Raw genomic sequence first — 13,975 nt, 5'->3', positions numbered from 1 at the left:
AAAGTGCGATAATCTTCTTCGACACCCTGCTGATTCACCACAATGGAAAAAGATTGATGACAAATTCCCAGAATTTGGTGCAGATCCAAGAAACTTAAGGCTTGCACTTGCAACTGATGGTATGAATCCTTATGGAAACTTAAGTAGCAAACACAGTTCGTGGCCAGTTATGTTGATGATTTACAATCTTTCTCCTTTGTTGTGCATGAAGAGAAAATATGTGATGTTGTCCATGATGATATCGGGTCCTAGACAACCTGGAAATGACATTGATGTTTACTTAGCACCTTTAATTGATGATTTGAAATTGTTGTGGGAAGAAGGGGTCGACGTGTTTGATTCACATGTTCAGGAACAATTCCGTTTGCGTGCAATGTTGTTTTGCACTATAAATGATTTCCCAGCGTATGGAAACTTGAGCGGTTATAGTGTTAAAGGTCATTTTGCATGTCCCATATGTGAAGAAAACACTAGTTACCTTCAGTTGAAGCATGGTCAGAAGACGGTATATACAAGACATCGAAAATTCCTTCCTCGTAATCATCCTTATCGTAGATTGAAAAAAGCATTTAATGGAAGTGCTGAGGATGAGGTTGTGTGCAGACCCCGAAATGGTGAAGAGGTGTACAACGAAGTCAAAAACATTGACATTGTGTTTGGAAAACATCATAAAAGTACCTCTGCAAAAAACATTTGGAAGAAACGATCAATATTTTTTAAGCTTCCATATTGGTGTGAACTTATGTTAGACATTGTATTGATGTGATGCACGTTGAGAAAAATGTTTGTGACAGTGTCATCGGAACTTTATTAAACGTCAAAGGGAAGAGCAAAGACGGAATAAAAGCACGACAAGATTTGGTTGACATGGGAATTCGATCTGAGTTACATCCACAGATAATAGGAAGACGCACCTATCTGCCCCCAGCCTGTCACACACTTTCTAAAAAAGAAAAACAAAGTTTTTGTAACTGTTTAAGAAGTGTGAAGGTTCCACAAGGTTATTCTTCAAATATTAGTAACCTTGTGTCTATGCAAGACTTAAAGCTAGTTGGTTTAAAGTCTCACGATTGTCATGTATTGATGCAACAATTGTTACCTGTTGTTATTCGAGGCATATTACCTCCTTCTGTTAGGGGTATTCTGACACGTCTGAGCTTTTTCTTTAATGCCATTTGCAAGAAAGTTGTTGACCCTCGAGGTTTAGATGAATTGGAAAATGAGGGAATAAGACTACTATGTCAATTGGAGATGTATTTTCCACCTTCCTTTTTTGACATCATGGTACATTTGATTGTTCATCTAGTCAGAGAAATTCGAATATGTGGGCCGGTCTTCTTAAGGTGGATGTACTTAGTTGAAAGATACATGAAGATCTTAAAGGGATATGTCAAGAATCAGTATAGACCAGAAACTTCAATCATAGAGCGATACGTTGCAGAAGAACCCATTGAATTTTGTTCAAGTTATATGCCATCTTGTGAACCCGTCGTCTTCCCAAGAGCAGACATGAAGGAAAATGTGAAGGTAAGGGTGTTCAAGGTGTGAGAATTCAAAGTGTTAGCAGAAAAGAAATTGACCAATCTCATTTGTACGTCTTAAACAACATTGTTGATGTGATTCCTTACATTTCTGACCACGTTAATAAAATAAAGGCAACAAACCCAAAAATGAGTGAAAAATGGCATCTTAATGAACATGTGAAAACCTTCTTACACTGGTTTAAGAAAAAGATTTATGCGACTCCACATGTTTCTGAAACTTTATTGAGGTTATCTCGTGGGCCGAACACATATGTCATTACATATGGTGGGTACTATATAAACAATATTTCTTTTCAGACAAAGGTAAAAGATGACAAAAGCAGAGTTCAAAATAGTGGCGTCACACTACAAGCTAAGGCTGTGCACTTTGCTAGTTCTAAAGACAAAAATCCAATCACAGCATCCATCAGTTATTTTGGAATAATACAAGAAATATGGGAAGTTGATTACGTCACTTTTAGGGTCCTAGTTTTCAAGTGTAAATGGGTTCATATAAATTCTGGTGTCATGACAAATGACCTTGGTTTCACATTGGTAGACTTGAACAAGATGAATTACACTGATGAACCATTTATCATGGCTAGTCAAGCAAGACAAATATTCTACGTAAATGATCCAGCGAATAAAAAATAGTCAGTGGTTTTAGAAGGAAAAAACATGCATGGACATGATGATGACGATTCTCTTGAAATACTTGAGACAACATTTGTTGCATCTAGACCCACTGAAGACCCAGTTGATGACGTTGCCGATGTCATCTAGGCAATTCGTAGTGATTACAATGAAGGGATTTGGGAAAAAACAATATCTTAATAGGTTGATATTTTGTTTTTCATTGACTTTATATGTATGTTCATCATAATTGAATTATTACTAACCTTGTATAATTTTTCAGGTATGTCGGCCTCAGACTCAGGATCGGGAAAGACCAGACGTTGACGAGGCGTCACTCGAGTGGCAGATGTGACATCCGGACGTGTGGATGGTCAGAGGAGACATGTTGACATCGACCCCAAATCAGGTCATCCATCAGGGCCAAATGCTGGTAGGTTTAGGAGTTATCTGGGTAAGTTAGCAAAAAGTCATGTCTCTATCCTTCATGCATGTTGGGATGACATCCCAGAGGTCGACAAGAACCTCTTATGACAAGATATTCAGGTATGTTTATACTTCATGCAATTTGTGATATACTTATCTTTTATGTTTTCTTATCAATAACATGTTTTTTGTTTTAAACAACAACATTATGATATTCCAAACACAATACAAATTAGAAAGAAAGTGTTATCGCATAAGATGGAGGGATTTCAAGACAAGGCTGACACGACTATATGTCTTTGGAGACAGGCAACATGAAAATCCCTGTCAACAATATACATTCACAGAGGAGGATTGGATGCAGTTTCATGCATCTAGAGAGTCTAAGGAATGGAAGGTATGTTTCTTAACATTGTCTTTCATTGAGTTTTTATGATTTTACACTTATTTATATACATGGTTTCACAAGGTAAAAGGTTAGCCGCCCAAGAAAGACAAAGGCTAAACGATGCACCACACTTGTTATCACGAGGTGGTTATGCAAAACTGGAAAAGAAACTTAGAAAGTCTAGAGCGGATGCCTTGGGACTTGAGTCGCCGGACCTAGCACCTGCACCTGCTAGGTACGAGCTGTGGAAGGCTGCTCGGACTAAATCTGATGGGAACATGACATCTTCCTCAGCTGCCTTGATCTCACAGAGAATTGTAAGTTCAAATTATAAGCAGTTGTTTGATTGTGTATCTATCACAGCATGTCTTCTAAGTAACTTGGTTTTTTTATGTGCAGGATGAGTTGGTTGAGCAGCAGACTCAGGGCACATTTGCTGGCTAAGGTAGGGACAACATTCTAACAACGGCCATTGGAAGGCTCGAGCACCCAGGACGTGTACGTGGAGTTCCTGGGACGATTGGTCTTCGTGACTACTTTGGCCCTACACAGAAACCCCCCCCCCCCATCAATGAGTCAGGAGACACTGAGGCAGATGGATCTTCAGTGGGAGGAAAGACTCAACCAAAGCATGAGATCAATGAAGCAATGATTCATGGAGCAGCTACAAGAACAAAAAGAAATACAAAGAACGCTTGAAGAAAAGCTGCATTCCATGACACAAGGCAACATGGGGGCCGCTGAAACTCCCACACCACCTCGTGTCAGCACTAGAGGATCATGCTCTACTGTAGAACCCACTCAGTATAGCGGTCAATATGAGCTGTTGTTTGATGGGGATCCCCCATGCATTGTGGCTGTCGGACGCGTGCTTGAGGGAGGGCAGACTATTCATGGTGTTGCCATATTACCCCAGCACGTGCGTGTGACGATTGACGAGGTTCGGGATCCCCAGGCTTAGGTGCCTGTACCCACTCCAGAAATTAACTTTGTGGGGGAGGCCATAGGATCATTTATTGCCTGGCCTAGAGCATTGATCATGTCACACATCGCTACTCCACAGGTATAATGTCTTTTTTCTTAGTATTTCTATGTTTATTCTTCAAATATTTGTTGATAACTCTTTGACGTAAATTCTTATCTTCAGTTCACACGTCCTCAGAAGCAGCCAATTCATGATACAATCATACATGAAGATGATGACATGGCTGAAGCGGAGGATGATCCTCTATCAAAGCTAATGACAAAATTACCCAGATTGAAGAAAGCACCATTAGAACTATACTGGGATTTGAGAGTATTTGGTCTTCCCCCACATGTGCCAGTTTATATCACATTCTCTAATGCATTGGAGGTGATTGGGGGAGACAGGATGTTGAATATTTCCATCATTCAGCTGTGGTGCATGTAAGATAGTCAATTTGGTCTTTCATATTACTTTTATTTAGATTCTTATAGTTTCTAACAACTTAACTTTGTTGTTTTAGGTACATGGACACAATCGTTGTAGACCAAGGTCGGTCTTCCATGTACGAATTTGTTGAACCTCAGACCATTCAACCGTCTGGTAACACACTTCAAAACAGACAACATTATTTGCAAACATGGATGGATGAGTCAAAAAGAGACGTATACTTGTGCCATACATTGATGGGTAGGTGTTGTTATATGTGGTCAGTTCATTATTATAGTTTCCTTAATTAGTTAAATAACTATTTGTCCTTTGTGATAGGTTGCACTGGCAACTAATGGTCATCATTCCCAAAGCATGTAAAATTATATGGTTTTGTTCGTTGCATAGGAAGATGAAAAATGACTTGAGAACAATGCTTCAAGGGTAAGTGTTTCTCCAAAAATGACTTTGAATTTGATGTTCACCTTCAACTTTTATGATAAATATAGTCATATTAATTATACTTTGTGTTTTTAATCTGTACAGAGTTATTGGTAAATCTCGTGGTCAACTGGTTCAAATTTTGTATGCAAAGGTTGTAAGTCATTTATAGTTCTAATTCATTTTCTATGTTATTGAATGATCTAAATTCTTAACTATTTAGTTTGTCATTTTAGTGTAACCAGCAGCTAGATTCATGGGAATGTGGCTCCTATGTGATGTGTTGGATTAAGACCATCATTCGAGCTGTCATTACAGATGACTGGAATGAGGTAATGATGTATACCTTAAATACATTACAAATCAAATTCATCTTCAAACATATATGAAACCATAATGAATCTTTCTTCAATTTTGCAGCGCTTCAAGAGTACATCTCCTATACCAGAGGACACAATTAGGCAGATAAGGCAGGAGTGGACCGCTTATCTTCTGCAAAGATGGAGTTAGGAATAGTTTTATTTGTTGTTGAACATTGCTTAGTTTTAGTTTAAGTTTAATCCTGATAGTTTTGGTAGTGGATTATTTTTTACATTAAGTTGAACTTTCTTTATATGAAACGCATATATATTATACTATATTGTTCTGAGACAATTTTCTGCTTTTCGGGTGTGGTTTTATTGCAAAAATAAATTAATTTTAAAAAAAAAACGCCCAATAGACGTCTGTTAGTGCATTGTCGGACGTCTGTAGATGTCTGGCAGTGCACAAACCGATGTCCAACCCCACCCCTAGCACAAAACCATTCAGGCATATGGTCGTCGGGGGATACACCTCGGACGTCTGTATAGACGTCGGGGAAGAGGAGGCTGATAACTTTTTGGCAAGTATACCAAATCGTTCCAAGTAATACAGTGGATAAGTAAAAATGTATCGTTCTCCCAAGGGAATTTGAGTTACGTTAATCAATTAAAATTATTTATCAAGATCAATTACTGATGATATTTATGATTTCAATTTGGATTTAAGCATGAAATTAACAACGTAAAAAAAAATAAGATTGAAAATTGCGATAAAAGATCACTAGAATTGGTCTTTGACTAACATTACAGTAAGATCCTGGACAACATATATTCTTTGTTCAAGCATTCACATGAGAGTATCTTGGTTTAATTCCTTAAAACAAGTTCTAAAATTATCTATTGAATTATTAATTCCTTAATTAATTCATCAGATAATTTTGCATTAAGTTCAGATGTGAGAATGACCAAAAGCACAGAAGCTATTCCTAGCGTAATTTACTTTTAGTTTCGTTCCTTACGTTTCTGGTTCTAAAAATACTTTCCAGTACAAAAGAACTTTTAAAGAGATTAATACTTCCGTATAATCAAAAGCAAGTCAAGAAAAGAACAAGAACAGAAACATATATTGCATAGAAAATTTACATTAATGTTTCGTCATACAACCAATTCCAATGAAGAGAAAATTTAGCCTATCCTAGACATCTCAAACGTACTCTTTATAGCAATTCCTTGCAGAAAGTGAAGTCTTGATGTCTTGATAGGTCTCCTGATCGTCTCCTAAATTCTCCAGTATTTTTCTGGCTATTTTTCGTGTGTCAGAAAAAATCCTTTTTGCCTTTCTGTCACGTCTTTTAAAGCCACTTAACTTCCTTAATTCGCTCAGCGCACATGTGTGTGTGCGCTGTGCGAATTTCCTTTAACTGCTGCACTTTAACTGAACTTATTCACTCAGCGCACAAGTACTGGTGCGCTGTGCGAATTTTCTTTTTCTGGCAGCGCGAATTTTGGCTTTCGCTTTGCGAAAATTGGCTGACAAACTCCAAATTATACACCCTTTCCTGTACAATAATTTACATAACAATGTACTTCCTATTACAACTTTTCACTGAGTAATAACATGAATAATTATAAGATTGAGATCATTTATAAGTGTAAAAACAACTCTTTTTCACACTTATCAGAGACATCGGACGTTTGTGTGGACGTCCGAGGGGTGCACACTGGACGTCTATGTGGACGTCCGAGATCACACACCGGACGTCTATATAGGTGTCGGGGCTGACACATCGGACGTCTATATACACGTCCGATGTGGACCCCCTGACGTCTGAGTAACGTCACCCACAAAGATGTCGGGAGTATGTCAGACGTAAAAAAACCAAAAAAATAGACGTCTAAAGCCATTTCTGCACTAGTGAAAAACTTGGTGCTGATGACTGAAATCAAACTCAAATATTCTATAATGATTTGAATCATTACAGTAGATTGATTGATAGTAAATCTCCAGCTGTAAGTGAAATTAATTAATTCTTATTATTGACAATGAGGTCATTTAAGTTGGTAATCATAATCTATATTATATATACCACTTGAATCAGTAAGACTAAAAGGTTATTCTAATTCATCGTCAACGCAGAAAAAGATAAAGCAAAAAGAAAGCAGTGCAAGAGATTAAGGAATTTAATTCCAAATTAGCCAGTTCATCTATATTTATATATAAAGGCAAAAATTAATCACATAGTTTCATTTTCGACTATCTTTTCTCTCCATGATCTTATCCAACGGATCGTTGTCTGAACTTTGACAATTGAAACAAAAAACAATGTGAACACAATCAAAAAGTCCAGATCCTATCATCTTCACCAGACAAGTAGGTAAAAATAAACATCCTTTTCCAAAAATATTAATTAACAAATTAAAATTGGGATTGATGAATATTTAAAACTTACATAAAAATTATTACTTCACACTATTACCTTTAATTTTTCTGACTGGCATTTAAATGCAATTACCATTCAAGGTTCTTCTATGTTCATGGTTAATAACGAACAGATAATTAGTTAATTCATTCATTCATTCATATTTAAACCAAGTTTGTAGCCTTGTGGCACAAATACTGTAGTATAGTAGTTTTGTCAAACTTGTGAACGTTGAATTTTATTATAGTAAATGGTATTAGTTAAGCTTTAGCAATGTTACAATAAGACTGTGGAAGATTCGTCACACTCCATGAAACTTCAAATAATCCAAAATAAGTAGATTTTCTTTCACTTTCTAATACACAAGTAATAATAACCTAACACGATGATCAAAATGAATATAATTTTAAACCTAAAGTTTGTAATTTTCCAAAGGACAAAAGGTTATTTAATTTGGAAGAGGCACCGTATGAGGGAACGTGGATCATGCTCATGGAAGTCTACTATTTCCAATGGTGATATAAAAAAGGTACAAAAGAACAAAATGGGACCAAGTCATATAACCTAATCATTCAAATTTACTCACTCCAATCATATTTCTCCTTGTACTTTTGTTTGATTGTGCATTTTCTTTCATCTCTGAACTACTTTTACAAAGACTCCCTCAAAATATGTATATTTTTTTCTTTAGGGGCAGCTAAAGGTTAACGTAAAAGCATTTGATTTGTTTATGTATTCTTGTTGTCTAATGTCTCTCTCTTTAGACCATGAGCAATAGCATCCTTTCAACGAAATATAGACTAAGTTACAGGCTTTTGTCGGTTGAATTATTCATAGTTAACTTTAACCTGCATATACATTTTAAATCATATACACAATCAGAATTTATCTCATTCATATATTCACATGCATATAATTTCAATTTATCACTTAAAGTTATAATAAAAGTGTCTATCTTTCTATTCAACTTGATAATAACGTTATAGTCATATAACAATCATCATCATCATATATATATATATATATATATATATATATATATATATATATATATATATATATATATATATATATATATATATATATATATATATATATATATATATATATATATATACTTTATCCAATCATCACTTATCACATTTAAATTAATTAAAATGAAGATAAACAAATAAAAACACAAAAAAAAGGAGAAAACAAAAATAGCCTGATGATTTTGTTTCCAAAAATTGTTTTGATTTTTCTTAAAATATAAATGTTAATTTGATAAAATAGTGTCATGTCAAAGAAAATGTTGTTAACAATAAAATGCTTCCAAACTTTATATAGGTGTAGTTGCATGCGCTAATAAGATTCTTTTTGCTACTTTCATATCATTCAAATACTTCTCCCATAACATGTAAGTCAAATTCTCACCTATTTTTGTAGAAAACATAAAAAAAAATGTATATGAAAACTAAATGTTCGTTGGAGAAAACTAAGACTTGTCCCCTATCCAAACTTCCTTTCGTAATAAAAGAAATCAAGCACAAAAATCATTTCACTATAAAATTAATTTTAACAAAACCAATTAAAAAGACACTATCAACGACACAATAAAAGCAAAACAATTCTTTGTAAAGAGTTTATACACCATTGCCACAAAAAGTCTATCTAATTTTGAGAATATTCATAGCCATATATAATCGAAGTTTGATACGGTCCGTCAATTTTTTAATATACTTTTGTGATAAAGTAATGATTGTTACTACCACCAATTAAATTGATCTATCCTTCTCAAGTTATTTCCTTTCACAATTACTTCACCAATAATGTATCTATAATATGTTTCACAGAAGAATATTTTTAGTCTCTCCAAGGATAAGTTAGGGGCCACAAATTTGTGGAAAAAATGCTGAAAAACAACGTGCTGAAGACGCTATGTTAATTGCATGAGGGACACTACAAAGAATTCTGATAGATTATGATGTTTTTCTAGCAAAATTTTGTTCTTGTTGCCGTCCAATTTACACAAAAGTTTCATAATACATAAAGATACTATTATTTATGGATTAACATTGATATATTTAGAATAAATTTTTAAGCTAGTAAAATATCGTTGTGGCAGTTATTCATTTAATTACAATACTTAACTGTATGATGAAATTTTTTCAATACCCACTGAGGAAGTTCATAGATATTACTACAAAAATGAAAAAAAAAAACTTGTTTCTCACAAATTATGCAGTTTTTAGTGCATGAAAACTCCAATTTTAAAAAATGTCATCATTCTCACTTTTATTGTTCTACTTTTCCTTAACAAAGAATGATGAAAGATTAATCCATGTAGTATCAATACATAAACCTAATTCAATATTCTTTCTTTGACCGTTGATAAAGTATGAAATGATGTACATTTACATGATTAAACTGATAAGTATATACTACAAATTTCATAGCCTTCACATAATTCAAACGAGTTTTTCCTATATTATAATGAAACGGTGCATTCTGGAATCTTTTCAGTTATGTGGAGTTGTATGAATTGCTTGATAATCTATGAAATGATATGATATAATAGGAGAGCCTAAAAAAAGGTTACTAACTACTTTGCCAACACTTTGACAAATCATGGCAAGCCGGCAGCAGAAGTCATTGGATAAAAAGAAAAACGAAGCAGGTTCACATCGTTGTTGTGAATTGATTAATCAAAATACAAAAGCCAAGTAAAAGCTCCATATGCATTGACAACTTAGCTATAGTTCTGCGTGTTAGGTTAGGTAACGGCAAAAAGACAAAGCACCTTGAGATTTAACCTCGCATTGACAAACTATAACGTTGCCAGTGGCTATAAAAAGATGTGACATATGCACTTGGAAAACACGGTCACAGAGCAAAGTATTACTTACTCTTCTAGGGTTTCAGAATAATGGCTTCTTCTTGTTCTAGCTTTATCGTCGGTTTGACCCTTTTGGTCCTTGTTTTTGGAACTGCCAATGCAACACTTTACACAAACTTCTACTCCCATTCTTGCCCAAAACTCTTTGACACTGTGAAATGCGAAGTGGAATCAGCCATATCAAAGGAGACCCGCATGGGTGCTTCTCTCCTACGTTTGTTCTTCCACGATTGCTTTGTCAATGTAATTTTTTAACATCTGTTACTAAATACTCTTTTTCTTTCTTCTATCAGCAAAAGGTTGCCTATTTTAGCATGCAATTCTATTCACTGCTAGAAGTTAACATGTTCTAGTTTGTTTCCTTAACACTTTTGTTTCTACATCTTTTTAGGTTTGGTGGTTTTACTTAAAAGCAATATTTAATGGCTAGTTTTTCGTTACATTTTATACAAGCAAACTATACTGAAGTAATAACCCCGTATATTTTCTGTCTTAGTTCAGATATCAATTATTATGATCAGTGTAATGTATGTCCAAGCATATTTTTTACTTGCTGATACATAATTTACAAAGTAACCCATGTTTATTGATATTATAAATAGTTGTTCATATATAAATCACTGTATAGGATAAATTTACTTTTGATTTACTACTTTGAAAATCATACCGACAATAATTTCTAACTGGTTGACTATGTCAACAATTTTAAACTAGCAATGTATATAATGGAACACTGTATGTGTTTGCTGATTATTGAATGAATAATAAATGGTGCAGGGGTGTGATGGGTCGATTCTACTTGATGATACATCAAGCTTCACCGGAGAGAAGAACGCAGGTCCTAACAAGAACTCTGCTCGTGGATTTGAAGTGATCGACAAAATCAAATCAGCTGTGGAGGAAGTGTGCCCGGGTGTTGTCTCCTGTGCTGATATCCTTGCCATTGCTGCCAGAGATTCTGTTCACATCGTAAGCAATTACTCTAACCTGTCATATATCATAGTTTAATCATATATGTTTATAATCTTATAGAAAGTATCTATAGAAAAATGTTTAAAATATCCCTTATTTTATATAACATATAAGGTCAAGTGTCCTTGAAAAAGACTTATTCACTAACCTTGACAAATGTGTCTTAAAGTTTCATTATTTGATTTGGAGAAAATAAACTACTGTCATTTTCATTTTTTTGCCTTTTCTTTTTCTTCCACTCTCAGCTTTTCTTTTTCTATGATCTCAGCTTGGTGGCCCAACTTGGAACGTGAAACTTGGAAGAAGAGACTCCAGAACAGCAAGCCAATCTGCTGCCAACAATGGCATCCCACGACCCACTTCAAACCTCAACCAACTCATCTCCAGATTCAACTCTCTCGGACTTTCCTCCAAGGACTTGGTTGCACTATCTGGTACTATAAGATTTTACATACACTCATTCTAACACATGTTAAACATTACAAAACGAGACTATAAAATGGTGTTTTAGAAACTGTTTGTAACATTAATTTCTCAAACATATGTGTAACCTCGGTACTTTATAACTTGTTACCTTGGAAACAATACTGAATTCATTCATATTCTAGGGGGTCATACAATTGGACAAGCAAGGTGCACAACCTTTAGAGCTCGCATCTACAACGAAACCAACATAGATAGCTCCTTTGCCCACACGAGACAATCTACATGCCCTCGAAACTCAGGATCAGGGGACAACAACTTGTCACCCCTTGACCTTGCCACTCCCACTTTCTTTGACAATCACTACTTCAAGAACCTCATTCAGAAGAAGGGTCTTCTCCATTCTGATCAACAACTCTTTAATGGCGGTTCCACTGACTCCACTGTGCGTACCTACAGCACCAACCCAGCCTCCTTTTTCAATGATTTCTCCGCTGCTATGATCAAGATGGGAGACATCAGTCCCCTCACTGGCTCCATCGGAGAAATAAGGAAGAACTGCAGAAGGGTGAACTGATTGAATTGCTGAAGAGATCTACACCACACATAAATATATGGATATATACTCATGAACCGTAACTTTTGGATTTTATGATTTGATAACAATGCAGGTGTAATAAGAAGTTAAGTATGTGCTGCTGTCATTTTTATGTTGTGTGCTACCAAGTGTACCTGCATTGTCCTATTTTGTTAATTTTTCTTCTGAGTGCTGATGTTGAAGTTGAAGGCTTTCGATGTACAAGTTCATTCGTGACTTTTTCTACCACAATTATTATTCCATTCCGATTTTCGGTTTTCTGTTTTCCTTTTTATGTTTATGCTTCTTTTGTCTGTTTTCTTACAAACATTTTAGCTTTTTATGACTCTCTTCGTCTACAACTATAAATGATGAAATATGAACTGAGATCAGGATATCTCAGAACTTTAACTTTTGTGAGATTACAAACTAACCGATGCTGTTTGCAGAGGATGAGAATTGACTTGGTAAAAGAAACATGAGCATATATATCTATATCAATCTGCTCATAAAACTTGGTGTAAGATTAAGGGCGTTGAATTGAATGTATTGCTCTGAAATAAATGCTGAACATAGAGTTCTCTCTATACCTGCTTCAGATTATGAGTCAGAATCATGGAAGCATTGATTTTGTTCTGTTCAATGAAAAATGAGCTGAATTTTTTTTGTTCTGTTCGATAACAAAGAAAATAAAAAGATGACGTGCAGGAAAATTTAGGTCTTTACTTTAGTTTTCAAGTAAGCATTGATTATTTTGTTCCCACTTTATATTCAAATAAATTAATCTCTATATTTAAAAAAAAAGTATATATTTATTAAGAAAGTATAAAATTATTTTAACAAAGTTGCTTGAAGAAGTAGCATGTTTATTAAGATTACTCTTAATCTGTTAAACAAAACCTTGACTTGCACAAAAGAATGTCAAATTATAATTTATTTTATTGATTAGTTTAACAGTTTCAAATTAAGTACGTCAATTAGGCCGAATAAATTAGGAAGGGGAAGAATAAAGTGATCTCTTAAATAAATTTATGTTACATATTATTGTTATTACATGAAAAATTTATAAAAGAAAAAAAAAGAAAGAAAAACATAAAGACTACACCAAACTTATAATAAAAATATATCATGTATAAATTTATAAAATATTTTCTCGAATAGAATTGTTTTCTATTGAACCAAATGCTTGTAGATCACATCAAATTTTTTAAAAAAGTTTAAATATGTAATTGATTTATCGCTTTTTGTAAATAAAATACGTCAATAATACAAATCATTTTTGCACTATTTTTTCAGATATCTACAAAGAAAAATAAAAATTGTGTTAATTAAAATTACACATATTAAAATATTTTTATTATTTTTTAATTTTAAATTGAGAATACTCTAATATTTTTATTTTTCTTCATAAAAAGGTACAAATTCATAACATATAAATAAAATTAAAATTAGTTAAATAGATAGTAACTTAAATAAATATTAAATATATTGAATATATATTGTTTCAATATCAGACCTAATAAACTCTAACTTAAATATATAATCAAATAAATAAAATTAATTTTGATATAAATAACACTAATAATAAAATTAGTATTA

The 13,975-nt window shown here is 33.9% G+C and overlaps 1 protein-coding gene across 1 annotated transcript; it reads left to right on the top strand.

Moving 5' to 3' along the window:
• The first annotated feature begins 10,368 nt into the window (after positions 1-10,368).
• LOC108337188 (peroxidase 4) lies at positions 10,369-12,664 on the top strand. Its single transcript, XM_017573657.2, has 4 exons — positions 10,369-10,647; positions 11,182-11,373; positions 11,645-11,810; positions 11,985-12,664. The coding sequence occupies exons 1-4, from the start codon at positions 10,435-10,437 to the stop codon at positions 12,374-12,376; spliced, it is 963 nt and encodes a 320-aa protein (XP_017429146.1). The 5' UTR covers positions 10,369-10,434; the 3' UTR covers positions 12,377-12,664.
• The last annotated feature ends 1,311 nt before the right edge of the window (positions 12,665-13,975 follow it).

The sequence above is a fragment of the Vigna angularis genome, chromosome 7, assembly GCF_016808095.1.
Source record: "Vigna angularis cultivar LongXiaoDou No.4 chromosome 7, ASM1680809v1, whole genome shotgun sequence".
NCBI classification, from domain to species: Eukaryota; Viridiplantae; Streptophyta; class Magnoliopsida; order Fabales; family Fabaceae; genus Vigna; species Vigna angularis.
The sequence above is the reverse complement of the archived record's forward strand: the minus strand, read 5'-3'. Positions and strand labels throughout refer to the sequence as shown.

Coding starts and splice junctions, on each gene's coding strand:
- LOC108337188 (XM_017573657.2), top strand. CDS start 10,435: ATGGCTTCTTCTTGTTCTAGCTTTATCGTCGGTTTGACCCTTTTGGTC. Junction 10,648..11,181: donor TCCACGATTGCTTTGTCAAT/GTAATTTTTTAA, acceptor TAAATGGTGCAG/GGGTGTGATGGGTCGATTCT. Junction 11,374..11,644: donor CCAGAGATTCTGTTCACATC/GTAAGCAATTAC, acceptor CTATGATCTCAG/CTTGGTGGCCCAACTTGGAA.